At 47.2% G+C, this 17,270-nt stretch overlaps 1 protein-coding gene across 3 annotated transcripts; it reads right to left on the reverse strand.

Annotated features, from left to right (window-relative positions):
* Positions 1-578: 578 nt before the first annotated feature.
* LOC123120521 (nucleolin 2) lies at positions 579-16,167 on the reverse strand. 3 transcript variants are annotated; one of them, XM_044540531.1, is made up of 13 exons: positions 15,649-16,167; positions 15,161-15,363; positions 4,172-4,345; positions 3,871-4,074; positions 2,419-2,484; positions 2,204-2,347; positions 2,024-2,118; positions 1,830-1,947; positions 1,629-1,717; positions 1,455-1,545; positions 1,271-1,362; positions 958-1,176; positions 579-837 (listed from the first exon to the last, which is right to left on the reverse strand). In XM_044540531.1, exons 1-12 carry the CDS (start codon positions 15,980-15,982, stop codon positions 963-965), a joined length of 1,824 nt encoding a protein of 607 aa, XP_044396466.1. In that variant the 5' UTR covers positions 15,983-16,167; the 3' UTR covers positions 579-837; positions 958-962. The 3 variants fall into 3 exon arrangements, with proteins under 3 accessions (XP_044396466.1, XP_044396465.1, XP_044396467.1); XM_044540530.1 differs by having other exon boundaries at positions 4,172-4,360; positions 15,649-16,165; XM_044540532.1 differs by lacking the exon at positions 2,419-2,484 and having other exon boundaries at positions 4,172-4,360; positions 15,649-16,164.
* Between the last annotated feature and the right edge of the window lie 1,103 nt (positions 16,168-17,270).

Here is a 17,270-nt window from a genome sequence, read left to right on the forward strand (position 1 = left end):
CAAACAGCACCAAGATCACTCCATAGTCCATACATTTGGGAGCTTTTTTTTTCGAGAAAACGCAAAAGCCTTGCGTTTCTTTTCATTGAAAAGGGGGAGGTTCAGTTACAGACATCTGAGGATGTGCGGATTACAGCAGGTGAATTAATGTACATCCCAGGTTTGGGGCAGCACAAGTCGGAGGCCAGGTGCCCCGGCTGCCGCCCATGAGCGGGCCTCGTCATGAATGCTATCTAGGAGCGTGTTAAGGGATGGCGTCGCATTGTCGAAGACGCGGCTGTTCCTGTGTTTCCAGACCATCCAAGGCACTAGCAGCGAGACAGATTTCAGGGCCTTGCGAAGGATCGGCGGCGTGTCTTCCTTGGCATGGTTCCACCAGTCCGTAAGCGACAGTTCCTGTGTTGGGATCGGGGCCGGTATGCATAGCCAGGCCAGGGTCTCGTGCCATGCCTGACGGGCTAGGGGGCATTCCAGCAGCAGATGTCGCATAGTCTCCGGCTGCTGGTCACATAGGAGGCAGCGGGGATGATGTTGAAGACCGTGGCGAGCCTGCCTCTCTGCCGTCCAGCAGCGGTCCTGGTTGGCTAACCAGTGGAAGAACTTGACTCGCGGCGGCGCCCAACACTTCCAGATTAGCTTCCAGGAGTGGCATCCCGTTGATCCATGGAAGGTGGCCGTGTAACAGGACTGTGCGGAATAGGTGCCGCTCACCGTCCATCTCCAGATCAACCTGTCCGGTGTGGTGGAGAGCTCGGCGCGCTGCATGATCTGCCAGAGCTGCAGATACTGACCAATCTCGTGGAGGCCGAGGTTGCCTTGGATGTCGCGTGCCCAGGACTGTGAAGACATAAGCAAGAAGGATTAGAAAAAATAACGTGTTCAGATAAAAAGCATGACGCCAGCCATCTGCGGATCCGACCGAGGCTCAAGGCCCAATATATGTAAGCGGAAAGTTACCCGCACTAGGTGTGCCAGCACTCTGCACTAAGTGTGCCAGCACTCTGCCTGGGAGGTGCACCACTCTGACCGCAGCCCCTGTCACTATCGGCACCATCTCTGTTATCTGGACTAGGCTTGGCTTCATCAACCGACAAGCTGCAGCCTCCAAGGTCAGATCCGGTCAGCTCGAGCGCTTTGGGCAAAGAACTCTTGTCAATAAATTCCATGTCCGCTATCCTGCAGAACCAAACCAAGCAGCCAAAGAGTCATCGAATACAAGAAACAAGGATACGAATTGACCTAGGAGCAAATGCGCCAGAGCTAAACTTACCCTTTGCTTGCGCAAGTATCATAATCCTTTGCGATTGAAACTCTTGTAATCTCTCCACATGAGCTTAGATGCTGTTGAAGTGACCTTCGGTTCTGGTGACAGAATGAATTTTAGATATAACATAAGAGTCAAACTTAAAAGTAACTCAGTACCACAAAAGGACATGCTTAACGCTTCGAATTACCTCATCCTCCCCAAGAGATGAATCAAATCCTCTGATAAAGGCAGCATAGCTAGAGCTTTGACCAGGCTTCTTGAAAGAACTATTGTCCCTCCTGAACACAGAAAATTAAGGCGCAACAATGACTAGCATGTCCAGGCAATTTCTAGGAAGATAATCAGTGGGATAGAAAATAACCTGCTGCCAGGAGTAATCGTGCCTCGCTCACAAGCAAAATCAAGCCTGACAGGCCTCCCCGCCAAATCACGCCCATTCAATTTGTATGCCTATCAGTGTCAGAACATTGACAACCAAATAGAACTTAGATGGAAACTGAAAGCTTACTTCACAGATCAGCTGATGAGACTAAATAGATCACAAAGAAACATGGTGAAGTACCTTTTCAGCAGCTTCAGTTGTAGCAAATTCAACATGTGTGGAACCCTTGAAGCTCCCATCATCAGAGGTAGCAAAACGAATATCAATAACCTCACCCGCCTCCTCAAAAAATTGCTTCCTACATGATGTGCAACGAATGAAGTAAAGAACATCTTCCAGAAAAGATATAAAAACAGCATATCTCGCAAACTTACACTTGTTCATTCTTGACACTGTATGACAGATTCGCAACAATAAGGGTCCTTGACCTAGTAGTAGCTTGATGACTACTGCTGGCAGCAGTTTTTGGCTGCACCAAATAAAGTTAGGGCTGAAGTCAAGCGTCCATCAAAAATGAGAAAAATTAGAACAGCAAAAACACACTCAAACCATACTTCATTCTTCTTGGAGTTTGCCACTGACACCTGTCGATCATTTTCCTCATCACTGCCCGAGCTCTCTTCAGAACTGTCATCATCATCACCGCTTTCTTTCTTGGCAACCTTAGAGGCTGGCTTGGCAGCACCAGAAGATGAACCCTGCGATAGAATAAGAAATGCAATATAAATCAAAATCTTCAGATGGAAAAGCAAACATCAAAAGTAACTACATTATGCTTCTTTTGTGGAGGCTCTTCATCACTCTCATCAGCACTATGATCAGAATCATCCTTGGACTGCAAAAGAGTTGTCAAATGAATTGCAACAAGATCATTTAATGTACACCAAATATCACATAAGGCTATGCTTTTCAAGAAAATTAAATTTCAAAAATAATGTGTGCATGTTCACTCTTTTAGAGTTGATTGAGGGACCAAATCTAGACTTTCAAAAGACTTGAGAAACGAAAAATACACGTTTCTCTTGATTATACGCCGAACAGTACTCGTTACAGCACCTTTTGTAGGCTTTAACAAATTGATTGATTTACGAAAAGACGCAGATTTTTGGCTCTGGGGAGCAACCTAATGAACAGTAAATAATTAGAAAATAAATTTTAAAAATTCTGAAATTTTTGTAGATGTTCATATTAGTGTAGCAAGTGTGCTTGACAATTTTCCTGCCATATGGGATAGCAGTTTTTTGTCGGTGAAAAAAACAAAAGTGTAACATTTGAAGGTAACATTTGGCGTTGCGAACCAACATGTGGTTGGATGGTTAGGAGGACAATGGTATCCCCAGCCCACCAGGGTTCAAGTCCTGGTGCTCGCATTTATTCCTGGATTTATTTCAGGATTTCCGGCGATGCGCGTTCAGTGGGAGGAGATGTTCCATCAACTACGAGGCGCGTTTGGTTACTTCGTCAATCTCAAGATGATATGCCGGTTCAGTCTCTCGGAGGTGCTCATAGGGGTAGGGTGTGTGTGTGTTCATAGGGTGAGCGCCTGCGTCTGTACTGTGTTAAAAAAACATTTGGCATTCAACTTGTTTTTTTTTTTTTTGCACAGGTCAAAATGCTTCCAGGAAATTTGCATGTACCATTTGGGTGTGACAATTAACACATTTTCTTTTCAAATTTTTTGGACATCTGTAAAATCGATTTTTGGCATGCAAGAGCATGTGCTCCCTAGAGCGAAAATGGATTTCCGATTAACATATACGATAGTTATGTGTACCATATTCATTACTTCAATATAGAATAAACTTAAGATTCATTTTCCTTCAGCACACAAGACACAACTCAAAGGAAATGTAGCACTTCAAGTGCTCAGGTATCATATGTTGTGAAAAACATAATACTCCCTCCATAAAGAAATAAGAGCGTTTAGATCAATATAGTAGTGATCTAAACGCTCTTATACTAGTGATCTAAACGCTCTTATATTTCTTTACGGAGGGAGTAAATTATAAATCTGGGGCAAAAACTGAACCTATTTTCATATTGCATCTGCAAGAGGTCCATCAAAGAAAAGAAAACAACCAACATATATAGCATATATGACAGCGTAGGCTTGAAGTTAACAAACGATGAGACAAGAAAGACAATTTGACGACTATCTAACAGTTCAGATTAGGCAAAAGAGAAAGAATAATCATGAAGAAGTCGTGAAACAAATACTCACATCATCAGCACCATCACCAATATCAGAGCTGCTGCTATCCAATTTCATACTCTTTGAAGCATTGTTAGCAAGTGCAGCAAGTTTCTTTGACGCGGCAGCAGACTTTTTTGCAAGTTCCTTGCCCGAGCTGCTCTCGCCACTATTATCAGAGTGGTGAGACTCCTGCTTAGCAGATTGTGCAGCCTTCTTCGGTTGGAACATCACCTGGGAAGAAGTTTAAAACGAAGAGGAAATCACATATAGATTAGATAGGAAAAAGAGAAAGAAGAATTATGAACTTGTCATGGAATCAAACACTCACGTCGTCATGCTCATCAGAACAGCTATCAGACTTGTCATTTTTTGAACCATTGCTAGCAAGTGCAGCAGGTTTTTTTGATGCTGCAGCAGGCTTTTTTGCAGGTTCGTCATCAGAACTGCTCTCATCGCTGCTATCAGAGCTGGACTCCTGTTTAGAGGACCGAGCAGCCTTCTTCTGTTGGACCATCACCTGGGAAAGATTCATTTAGAAATTTGATTTGATTTCAGAGTAGTAAAAATATACACCTGCATGCCAATGATGACAAAAAATACAGCCCGCAATGAATGCAAATTATCTTCAAGCGAAATAACTCTATGCAGTGTCGTGATTTTAAAAATAACCTTCAAATACACAATTTGTTGAACCGGTATGAGCCTGGCTCATCTACCCGCTCTCTCTCTGGAAGACCTAGCAATAGGCGCTCTTCACCGGATCCTAGCCGCCATAGCAAGAGAAGGAAAGGTGAGGTCCTCTCTGTTCAACATGGTATCAGACGTCAGAGGAGACGCCGGCAACAGGCGGCGGGTCTGGGGGAGCAGCGTATTCTCCCTCTCTGTTCTGCTGTGTCCCTCGTGGAGTAAAGGAGAAGGCAAGAGGAAGCAGCGAGAGGAGGAAGAAGTGGAGCTGCTGACTGTGTCTGCACTTGCACATGGACTTGCTGTTGTAACGACTGGAGCTGAGGCTGTTGCAGCTGGGTGCTGCTGATAGACTGGGGGAGAAAAGAAGACCGTGTAGCTGAAGTGCTGTGCTGCTGTGTGCTGCTGAAGGTTGCTGCTTCTGTTTGCAGACCAGAAGAAGGCTGTGACTAGGCTGCCCTTTGCTGCTGCTGATTGAAGAGGAGTATTAATTCCAATGGAATATTAGTTCCGACTGTTCGCTGGGTTCAGGGTGCCACAGACTTGCTTGAAAAGAGACCCTGATGGACTCTTAAGAGCTGAAAACCTGTCGTGAAATTAACACGTCAGATGTCCTAGGTGTAAGGACTTAGTTGTGAGGCCAGCGCATCTATGTAGTAGCTTGAGAGTGGTTGATTGGGATGAGAGACGCAGGGTGGATCAACGCACAAGACAAGGGTTTAGACAGCTTCGGGCCCCGAAAAACATCATCCGGTAACAACCCTACATGCTGTTTGAGGCTAAGTCTCATTATGCTCATGAGAGAGTCGCCGGGAACCGGCTTTCGGTGTCTAGCCCTATAGATTGATTCTTGTTCCTTGTCCCTCTTGGGGAGCCATGCCCCTCTTTATATAAGTTAGAGGGGCGGGTTACATGTGGAGTCCTAGTAGGACTAGGACTAGTCTATCTTCTCTTACAAGTTAATTACAAGTCCGGGTTTTGCTTCCTCGTAAAGGAAATATTCGTCATCCCTTTCTTCTTAAGCCGGCCCATCATCACATGAGCCGGCCTTCTGGGCCTTGGGCCTAGTCTTCTATCTGACCCGCCGTAGGGGTCATCCGTGAGTCGTCAGGCTCGTGAGTCGTCTGACAGTGAGCCGCCAGACCCGTGAGTTGCCAGTCCTCCGGCGGGTCACGGTGAAGCGCCAAGTCCGACCGGGTCACACCTCCGGCCGGGTCATACCGCGGGTATATCCCCGACATTAGCCCCCAGTTTAATTTGGATTTATCCATGTTAAACTAACCTGCAATATAAACATAAGAACAAATTTGACAGGTTGTGTTCCGGGTTAAATATTCTTTGTAAGCCGGCACTTGATCATCCTTAAGTCCTTGTCATCTTCCTTCTTGATATATATCCATAATCTCATAGCAAATCTCTTTAGCAGATATGTTCAAATTTTGCCAATGCAAAAAATCCAGATACTTCCTTTGAAAAATCCGGGTCAACAGGCCAGCTTCAGTGTCAATTTGCTGACATTGGTCTCTTGTTGAGAAATATTGTAAGAGATAATCCACTTGAGTCGGCTTTCAATGCTCTGACTTGACAAAAATATTGGTCTTCAAATATTCAACTTATATTCAGTCGGCTTAAAGATATAAAACTTGCCGGTTTATGAGTACCAAAATTGCCGGGTTATAAATAGATGATGCCAAGTCATAATTGTCGCCGACTCCGGTTTATGATTTTTGCAGACACCAGGTCAATCTGATTTACTCAAAACTGAGAATTTGAAGATTTTTCTCCCTTATATCCATATTACCTGTAGCCCCCAAGGGCCGGTTTAATCAGCATGAATAAGCCGGGACTTATCACCATGGCATTAAATAAAATCCAGTTGTGTAGCCCCCATGAGTCGGCTATAGTCATAGTAGTGTAGCCGGGTCATCCTAGAATTGTCTTGAATTTTCGACAGGAGCAATTGGTAGCCCCTAAGGGCCGGCTCATTAGGATGTGATGATTCGGGTCTTCAATGAAGTAAGCAAAAAATGACTTTGCATTAGCCCCCAAGTGCCATGGTGCATGCTGGCAGTGACATGGGACTTGCATATTTGATGTAATCTCAACTTGAATAATGTAGCCCCCAAGTGCCGGGTTGTAAGCCTGCAGCGACTCGGGACTATTCCTTTCATTGTAGAATAAATCATATCCATTGATAAAATAATAGCCATTGCGCCAAAGCGACTTTGAAAACCTCAATCATAATATTATAGTGAAAATCCAGCCAAGTTCGGCTATTTAAAGATTCAAATACCTTATCTGTTGACAAGTAAATCCGGAGTTTAAATACCCGGCGACTCTTGGCCGATGGCGATTTATTACGCCTCCATTGTAAGCCGGAAATTTTATAACCCGGCGGCTTATAGCCTTTGAGAAAACCAAGAATTGACAACCCTTTTGAGACACCAATTTCAATCTTTGATGATGGGCTTGAACTTAATCATTTATGTAAGTCATAGCCCTGTAAATCCTGCACAGAGTTTAAACAACATATGCCCTAGCGACTTAACGTTAAAAGCCAGGGCGGGTAATCACCCAAATGTAGTCTTATCCTGCACACAAGTAGATCACAAGATCCCTTGGCGGTTTACCGCAGGGCGGGTCATAATATCTCACATATAACCACTATGATATTGAATTTGCACTGCCGGTTTATGTGACCTGTGCAGTAAAGGTGATAACCCAATCTTTAGGAATCAAGACTTCCAAATGTTTATGATTGTCATATGATGGCGACTTATTATCCAAAGTCAAACCGGGTTAAATAGCAACCACTCATATACACTTTAGATATGATCAAAAGAGCTTCAAATAAAATCCGAAAACTGTTTGCAAAAAGAGACTTCAAAATTTTTGAGGCTTCTGATTCGAATACGATCAGAAAACCGTCCCAAAGGGGTTAAGCTAAGATTCGAATACGATCATATAGCCCCCAGTGGCTTTGGCGTTGCCGATCAAGAGGGTACCGACAGCTATGTTCTCTTTGGTTCGAATACAACCTATGTTTGAACAGGAAGCCCCCAAATGACCTTGAGAGTTGTTTAACGACGCTGATTCGAATACGATCCACGTCGGTTCCCAAAGGGGGTTGAGCTATGGTTCAAATATGACCAAGAAACTCCCCAATGAGCTTGGCAGTGTGCCGATCAAAAGGGTACCGACAGCTATGTTCTCTTTGGTTCGAATACGACCTATGTTTGAACAGGAAGCCCCCTAGTGATCATGAGAATATTTAACGACTCTGATTCGAATACGATCAGGGTCACACAAAAAGGGTTAAGCTAAATTCGAATACGATCAGCTCCCAATGGTCATTAAAGCAGGGTACCTATATTTGAGTTGTGCTTTGTAATAGACTCTCTTTGGTCCCTTTAATTTTTCCTGAGAACTCGAACTTTGCAAGAGACAACCTCTTTTTGAACCGGAAATTTGTAAACCGGATATTGAGAGCTTCAAAGCTTTATAAGATATAAATTTACCTTGAGCCGGATGTTTGAACCGGATATGAAAGCTTCAAAACCTTGCGAGAGAGAGATATCTCTTGAACCGGATTTTAAACCGGAATCTTTATTTTGAACCAGCAATTTTCTGACGGCCTTTAAATTTTCATCAATATGGTAGCAGCCTCCGGAACCGGGTTATCATTCCCTCCAACGACCCGAGGTTCCCGAGTCATGTCACTGTAGCCCCCGAGTCTCAAGATGACTCGAGGAGTTGGCTTGAGATTCTCCATATTTAACCGTGATATAAGCCGGCATAACTTGTATATCATTGGTGTTGATAACACGATGTGTATCCACAGAAGGTTGAGGTGACTGCGGCGGGTTATAAATGATCCCGTATGAGCCGTGTCAGCAACTCGGCCAACGGTTCCTTCCAACTGGCTGTTTGAAGTTTGACCAAACTGTAGTGACGGCGACTTGTGCGCATGTCCATTGAGCCATCCGGTGCAGACGGCGGTTGATAGTATATGATAATTACCTCCATTTTGTTGAAAGAAAACCAGGCTTCCCAAGTAGTGACTTACTCATACTCAATAATCAGCTCACGCAGACGGGTGTGGCCCAGTATGTTGATATAGACCAGGCCGCGAGAGGCGGACGGAAAAGACGACCTCAGCATCAGAGGCGGCATAGACAGTTGAACCGGCCGCGGTGTTGTAAACCGGCGCGGTCGGCCGAGTTAACCACGTCGTTTCGATGTAGTGAACAATTGTCCTGCATCAACAATATTGCAGACCAAGACAAAGATAAACTACTCTTTGACAAAATAATATGTACCAATAAAATATATTTTAGATGGATATCACCTAATGTGCCAGGCCGAAAATAATCCGCCATGAAATTGATGATCGCTAGGTGAAGTTGAAGTCGCTCTCGGGTGAACCGGCCACGGCATGGTAAACCGGTGTGGACGGGTGAGTCGGCCGTGACTTTTGTAAGCCGGCGCGGACAGCGAGTCGGCCACGGCGTTGTAAGCTGGCGCAGACACGTGAACCGGCCGCAAGGGCGGACGGGCGAGTCGTCCGTGGCATTGTAAGCCAGTGCAAACGGGCAAATTGTCCTCCTCGTTGTAAACCGGTGTGGTCGCGAGAGACGGCCACGTCATTGTAAGCCGGCGTGGTCGCGAGAGACGGCCACGGCGCTGTAAGCCGATGCGGGAGTCCGTTGAGTAACGATGACCACCCGTGCCAAAAAATGTTGGCATGCCTCCATCTCCTCGGTATAATACCACTTTTTGTCATGAATAATTGCCCTGCACGTTAAAATATACATGCCAAAGTATTGTTCTAGGAAAGAATAAATATGTCGTAACAAATAGATTGGACGGATATCACCTGGGGCATTGGGATAACAGATGATCTTTGCGCGTCCATAGTTTAACTGGGATACGGAGGCCCAGCAGCAACGTGAACGTGCTAGTTTTTTAGTCTGCGAATCTAGCACTCCGTCTGGTCTGATATCTGATGAGTCTGTAGCATTGATTTCTCCACCGCGTGATCTCAATAATGATGGATGTATCATGTCATGAGCTTTGCTCCTTCCTGAGGAACAAGTTGTTTGCTTCTTTCTTTTACTGTTCAATCCCAATAATATGTATTTTGCAGTGAGTTGAGCAGGTCGGCCGCATCCTCTGCTCAGCCATAGTACAGAAACGCGGAGAGCTTGCTCGAAGTGGAGACGGCTGTAACAGGCAGAAGCGTGCTGAGCCACAGCGACTCACGCGGTGGGCAGTGGCTGGCGGCTCTGTGTTCGGCCGCGGAGGCGGAGAAGTGCCGGCGACTTAGCACAGGGGCGCGAGGCCAGCCGCGGCCAGAGGCGGCTACGAGGCCGGGCTGTTCGCAGCTCAGGGAGGGCTCAGGAGCGGCGAGGTCTGACGATGATTCAGATGGGAGGCCACTCAGCAACGTCTGGTCCCGAAGGACTTGGAAGGGGGGCGAGCGCGATGGCGACTCAGCAACGGCGAGGCCCGAAGACGACTCAGACGAGGGCAAGCGCGAAGATGATTCAACAGCGGCGAGACCCGAAGGTGACTCAACAGTGGTGGAGGCTCACGGCGCAGGATGGCTCAACGGGGCGTCTCAGGCGGCGGCCAGGGGGGCCGAGTTCAGCGGCTCAAGAGCGAGGCGGCGGCTCGACGGCTGTGGGGACGATGGCTTCCACAGCCGAGGTGTTAGCGGGCGGTCTCGGAGACGCGGCCCGAGTCCTTCTCCGGGTCATATCCGTGTCCTGAAACTGCGGCGGTGAGTGACCGGCCCAGAGGCGACCGATGGTTTATCGCGGGGGCGGTTTGATCGCAGCCGCGGGACTGGCTTGGCGCAGTCGCGGTGAAGAGGTAGCTCGGAGCGCCGGAGAGCAGGCCGGGGCGGACAGACGGGACCGGGTCGAGTCCACGGCCGCGGGTGAGAGAGGCGCCGGCTCGGCAGGGCTGCGGCCGAGCTACAGTCGGATTCGCGCCCGACAGTGGCGGCTCCGAGATGACGACGGAGACGAAGATTCCATGACCTTATCCCCTTCCGTCGTAGAGTTTTTTTTCTCAGTACGTCCAAGGGATAGACTGAATTTTCTCCCATATGCAGCTATCCGATTTCGAATCATATCTGCCCCAGATTCGACCGGCCAGTTGCCTTTGTTCCTTACGCGAGGATGCATAACACTTAATTAATCCATCATCTATAAGGAACTGTGCCAAAACTAGCACCTTTCGCTTGAGCAAACTTGAGGCTTTCGTATGGGATCTAGTACTAGTAGTACTAGTAATCTTTAGGTCTGATGCAAACAGCCATGTAGCCAATATCTCCTCGAGAGGACAGCTCCTGCCCATCTTGATGTATAGCGTCGGTGCGCTGTAGCAGAAAATTTTGATATGTCCTCGGATTGACAGATCGTCAGAGACGCCTACGGCGGCGCACCAGCCGTAACCCTAATTTCTTCTGAACTTAAATTTTGTATCTGCCGCTTCGAAGCCAATCATGACTCCAATCACTTAACAATGAATATTGCCGGCTCTTCTTTCATCCAACGAATCGCGAGCTTCTTGATCCCTGTGAAAGATCCCTCCAAGAACTCAACACCACCGTGCGCGAAGCCCCACGGTGGGCGCCAACTGTCGTGGAATTAACACGTCAGATGTCCTAGGTGTAAGGACTTAGTCGTGAGGCCAGCGCATCTATGTAGTAGCTTGAGAGGGGTTGATTGGGATGAGAGACGCAGGGCGGATCAACGCACAAGACAAGGGTTTAGACAGCTTCGGGCCCCGGGAAACATCATCCGGTAACAACCCTACATGCTGTTTGAGGCTAAGTCTCATTATGCTCATAAGAGAGTCGCCGGGAACCGGCTTTCGGTGTCTAGCCCAAGAGATTGATTCTTGTTCCTTGTCCCTCTTGGGGAGCCCTGCCCCTCTTTATATAAGTTAGAGGGGCGGGTTACATGTGGAGTCCTAGTAGGACTAGGACTAGTCTATCTTCTCTTACAAGTTAATTACAAGTCCGGGTTTTGCTTCCTCGTAAAGGAAATATTCGTCATCCCTTTCTTCTTAAGCCGGCCCATCATCACATGAGCCGGCCTTCTGGGCCTTGGGCCTAGTCTTCTATCTGACCCGCCGTAGGGGTCATCCGTGAGTCGTCAGGCTCGTGAGTCGTCTGACAGTGAGCCGCCAGACCCGTGAGTTGCCAGTCCTCCGGCGGGTCACGGTGAAGCGCCAAGTCCGACCGGGTCATACCGCGGGGTATATCCCCGACAAAACCCGTGGCTTAAGTTGAAGGAACAAATTGAGGAAAAACTTGGTGAAACTCAATCATCTCTCGAGAAAGGCTGACTAGTGACCCGACCGAGGGTGTATCATGAAACCCGCTTGATGATGGAGGTGCTTGGTACAATTCTCTCGGCGAGACACAAATCAATACCCATGAGGAACATCCAAACTTGCGATTCATGAGATTATGGTTCCTTTGTAAAGGTCCAAACCATGCCATGGAGGATATTATTTTCACCCTTGTTCAAATTGTCTCTGAATGATCTGGCAATCTCGAAAGATTGGATCACCGGTCCATGATATTACAGAGCTGATCTATACCGAGTGAAAGTTCACTCTGTTTTCTTCACACAAGTTGCACGGTTCATGGAATTTCTTCAGTCTGGTTTCGAGTTCATTCCGACTGAAAACTAAATGAGTGATGACTACTCTGAACGGATCAAAGAGTATATTTTGCGTGCTGCCGAAAAGATACAAAGCATAATTAATGGGCTTTGACAAGACATTGCCGCAGGAGAATTCCACTACTCCCACGCTCGACTCCCTTTGAATGGAGTGAACCGCTGATCGCTTGCGAGAAACGTGTGGATGACACCTGGGCTACAGTGCGAGTCACTCCAGTAGCAGCAAATCTCGCCCCCATCTTGGACACGTTCGATGTGCAGTTGAGATTGAGTGACGATTGTCACTCCCTTGCCATATAAAGGAAAGTGGAGAGAGAGCTTGAGTAATTCTCTCCCCAATCCTCATTCTCTCAAGTGAAATCACCGTCACGCCCGTCTGTGTTCTATTTACTCGCTCGAGAAATCCTTCACCGCCGCCATGGCCGTCGACCGAACTCGCTGCCGCTGGCACATCTTCCTCCATCACGCTCACGCCTGCCTACTAGCAAGGCGACTGGGTGGCGTCAACGGGATCTTGCCGGAGAAAGGATAGAGGATCCCTGAAACCAGGCCGGCGAATGGGCACTCCTTACCACTCACTTAGATCGTTGTTTTTTCTCTTCCACCCCATCTGTTTCTCCAAGCTTTCCTCTGATTCCACGATGGAAAGCTTCACCATCCCCCCCTCCCCCAATGCCATAACCCATATGTCTTGTTTCTCTCAGCAAGAACTTTCTTGGCACCGAGCCGCATTGGGCGCTTTGGAAACATACCCAAATGGTGAAGAAGGATAACCCGAAAGACCCACCTACCAACATTGTTCAATTGTGTGGGTTGCAAATTAAAAAGAATTGGAGGTTACTTTGATATGAAGTGGTATGACACCACTAAAATGTGGCAACAAAACTGGTTTTACTGGAGGGTGTGGCCATGCCAGATGGGGATATTGGTCTGCTTCCTTGCACCTCTAACCGAGTTAAGAAAATTGCTCACCATCACCATGGCTTAGTCAGCAGAGGTGAAGCTTTTGATGAAGAAATTCGGTGTGCTCACGGATGAAGGACCAGTCGGGAATGACATCACCACTGCCATGCCAGATGGGGATATTAGTCTGCCTCCTTACACCTCTGACCGAGTTAAAAAATTGCATGGTAAAATCCAAGGCTCACCAAGGCCGAGCCAGCAGAGGTGAAGCTTTTGATGAAGAAATTCGGCATGCTCAAGGAAGGACTGGTCGGGAATTACGGCCCGCTGCTCAAGGAATTCGGTATGTCGTACAAACCGACCGAGATAATGCCCGACTGATTTGGTAATCTTGCAAGAATTCCAAAATATGTAGGAGGTGTCGGAAAGCGTCACAGGACAAGGGTCTCAAAACGAGCACGAGGAAGAAGATGGCTTTGATGACGAGGTGCGATCGACGCCCTCTCTCCCGGCAAGCATTGACTCAAAGAACTACCACAAGAGACAGGATCCAACTGACGATGATCATGCCAGTCAGGTCCCCAAGAAAGTGAGTAGAACCCGTCCCGAAAAAGCAAAATAACACAAGCTCCTATGAAACAAAAGGCACCAGGCAAGAAAGCTGTCGTCAGGCTCCCAAAAACCACTGTGATAACTCACGACAGAGGAAAACCATGCCTCTTGCCCCGGCTATGAGCTTCGCAAGCCATTCCACCGGGTGCGTGATAGAGAATACAAGACAAGCATTTGACTCCGATGCAGCATCCTCTGGAGGTATGTGACTTCCTTCTCTTAAACCACGAAAGAAAAAGCAACCTAGTATCACTTCTAAAGAAGACATCTTGCAGCCAAGAAAAAGGAGATACCATCACAGCCGAAGAAGGCGTACAAGCTGAGCTCACCGAACCAAACCCAAAAGAAGATGAAGTCCATGATGCTGACGCCAACCCCTTGGACTCCAAGCAATCGCCTAATGCTGCAGAAGTCCATCGAGAAAATGCAATCGTCTCACATGGTTCTAACCCGAGTGGCACTGACGGGCATGAGCAAACTGAACCAACTGATTTGGTTATGACATCAATCGGTTAGAATCTACCTCCTCCAACACCAGTTGATGCTTTCCATTGGCTAGGACGCAAGAGCAAGAAGTGGCTGCGAACAAGGAAGTGGTGTTGCAAGCTCAACTGATGGAAAACTTGCAAAAAATTGTTGAAGCTGCAGGAGAGTTGTATAAGAACGCCAGCATCCTCAATGCAAATATCCGCTCAAGTACTAGAGTAAGTTTCTTGTAGAGAAGGGAATATCTTTGTACCAACAGAAATAAACCTTGGATCTCTTGAGTGATATGGGCATGATGGGATGTCGTGCAGCTCCTACTCCGATTGAACAAAATCATCACATGACAACGTATGTTGTGGGTGTGGTGAGCAAATACATGCATGAACCAAGGAGTGGGCATCTTGATACCGGGCATAGAATCTTGAGATACTTGAAGGGGACTCCCGGAGAAGGGTTGTGGTTTGCAAACAGTGGACATCTTGAGGTGGATGGCTATAGTGATTCTGATTGGGCTAGTTATCAAGATGATAGAAGATCAACTTCAGGCTATTATGTGTTTGTGGGAGGAAAATTGATATCATGGAGAAGCAAAAAACGGATCTATCGATGCATGTCACCCATAAGTTATTTTTCCATTAAATAAGTTTCGTCACCGATGGTATATGTTATGGATGCTTGGAACAAATCAGTGTAGTCCATGCTTCACATTTTCATTAAAAATGGCATTCCGTTAAATTCAATCTAAAAGATTTTCTCTTTTTATACACCATGTTGTCACATGCTTCATGGGTTTTATTGTTTCCAAATATAAACCAAGGGCTCTTCCATTTGGTTTTGCATTAGTTTTAATTGTTTTGGTAGCACCTATTTATGCATTTGTTTTAACAAGATTTTCACAGCAAGAGTAAAAGAAGCCAGAACAGGTGAAGCACCTCGTCCTCAGATTCAGAAGAATACTCATCAGACCGGCTGCTCTCGACCTTCTTTAGAGGGAGCTTCTTCTTGACTTTAAGATCATTCTTCACAGGCACGACCTTCTCGGATACTGTTTTTTGCTTCTTGGCACTGCCTGCTTTCTCAATGTCGTCTTCCATATGTCTCAATGTCAAAATTTTAGTACTAATAATAGCACCACCTAATAAAGAAATAATGAACTTGTATCAGAACCAGACATCACCAATACAGTTATTTTACCGGACACGACACGAGCAGAATCTGACTATGGTTGCAGGATGAAAGAGATGTCTACTTTATCAACATTTTGTGTCATATGTGGCCAACAGATCGAGTACAGTGACTAAGCCCGTTCCCGTTTCAGAACCCTACCTAACTCGGCGATGGAGGGAGGAAGAGAGCATCCTGTGGAATTGAAAAATCCACAGATCTGTGGGGTCGAGACGTGGCAGGGCGGGTGACTCACCTATACCGGCGGCGAACTGTGAGGAGCAGAGATTGGCGGGCCCTGACACGATTGACCCCTCACCCTTGGGTAGTCGCTTCCTCGAGGTCGATCTCCTCCTTGGTGATATTCCGAAACGGCCGAACCTAATACCGGCAATCGCCGCCGCCGCCGCCGGACGAGGAGATTGGCTTCGCTGTCGCTTCCTCGAGATCAAGGTTGATCTTTTTCCTCCGGGCGTGGGTGATTTATGGAGCAAACGGTGACGGCCGATGGATAGCTCACTAATACCTTCAACTGACACCGCCGCGTACTTGGCCGCCGTCGAACGAGGAGGCTTGCCTCGTCGTCCCATCTAGGTCAACTGGTCGAGAAGATCTAGACTGCGAGATTCGCGTGGTGGGAGTTCCTGCCGTGGCGTCCTGCGAGTCCCCTTTTTTGAAACTTCGGTAACTTTATTAGATCAAAAAATTGTTACATCATCCACTAGCCCTTGGTACAATATATGCTGGTGGTTCCTCAACCCAAAGAGCAGGTTGATCTGAAGCCGCTTCCCTAGCTAGTTCATGCGAAACAGAATTCGCTTCCCTCGGGCAATGGACAAAAGAGACCGAAGTATACCCTATAGCTAGCAACAAACAATCTGAATAAATCGCCGCTGCTCCTAATGCCGTGAAACCTCCATTGTTCATAGTGTTGATCACCTTCATACAGTCTGACTCAACAACAAGCTTGGTAATCCCCAACTGCTGCGCAAGAAGAAGGCCATGTCACAAAGCATATGCTTCCTCTGTTCCCGCATCCATGACATGTTCCAGCTTCTCATTTGACGCGGCAATGAAGCTGCCCTTGTGATCACGTAGGACAGCGCCTACCGCCCCTTGCAGAGCTTCAGCACGGAACGCAGCGTCTACGTTTAACTTGACAAAACCTTCAAGCGGCTTGCTCCATCCTTCCCTCCTGATAGCAGCGCTCTTGTTCCTCGCCTTCAGATAGTTCGCCGTTAGGGCCGCAATCGAGAAAGCTGATCGCTCAGGGGTCTGTACCTCCTCTCCATGAACATGTTGGCGTCGTTCCCACCATATGTACCAGATGCCCACTAGGATCATATCTTGCTTTGAGGCAACTGATACGAGACTTTCCGTGAAGAGGCACATAAAATGTAGTCCAGTACTGCTGAACCCGCCCTATCTGTTACGCATGCTTCCTCTATGAACCCGTCCAATTTCAGGCATCTCCAAACGTCCGTAGCTCTTGGGCAAGTGAACAATGTGTGCTTGATATCCTCACACCGACCCACGCACATAGGGCAGCCATCCGGTGTGTCAATGTGGCGATTGGCCAAAACCCCATAGCATGGTAGAAACCCGTGCAGAACCTTCCACGCATGGATCTTCATTTTAGCTGGAACTTGGGATTTCCAAAGCTTTGCCCAAACCGGATATCGACGAGATGGTTCTGCTTCTGTTCTTTCAAACCAGCGGGCAAATTGGTGTTCCCATTCGGTGTAGTAAGCCGATCTCACCGAAAACACGTGATTCTTTGTAAACCTCCAAGCCACAAAGTCATCCATCATCCCATTTGGTGCCAGCGGGATTGCCAAAATTCTTTGCGCATCTATTGGCCAGAAGACTTCATTTATC

The sequence above is a fragment of the Triticum aestivum genome, chromosome 5D, assembly GCF_018294505.1.
Source record: "Triticum aestivum cultivar Chinese Spring chromosome 5D, IWGSC CS RefSeq v2.1, whole genome shotgun sequence".
Classification (NCBI taxonomy): Eukaryota; Viridiplantae; Streptophyta; class Magnoliopsida; order Poales; family Poaceae; genus Triticum; species Triticum aestivum.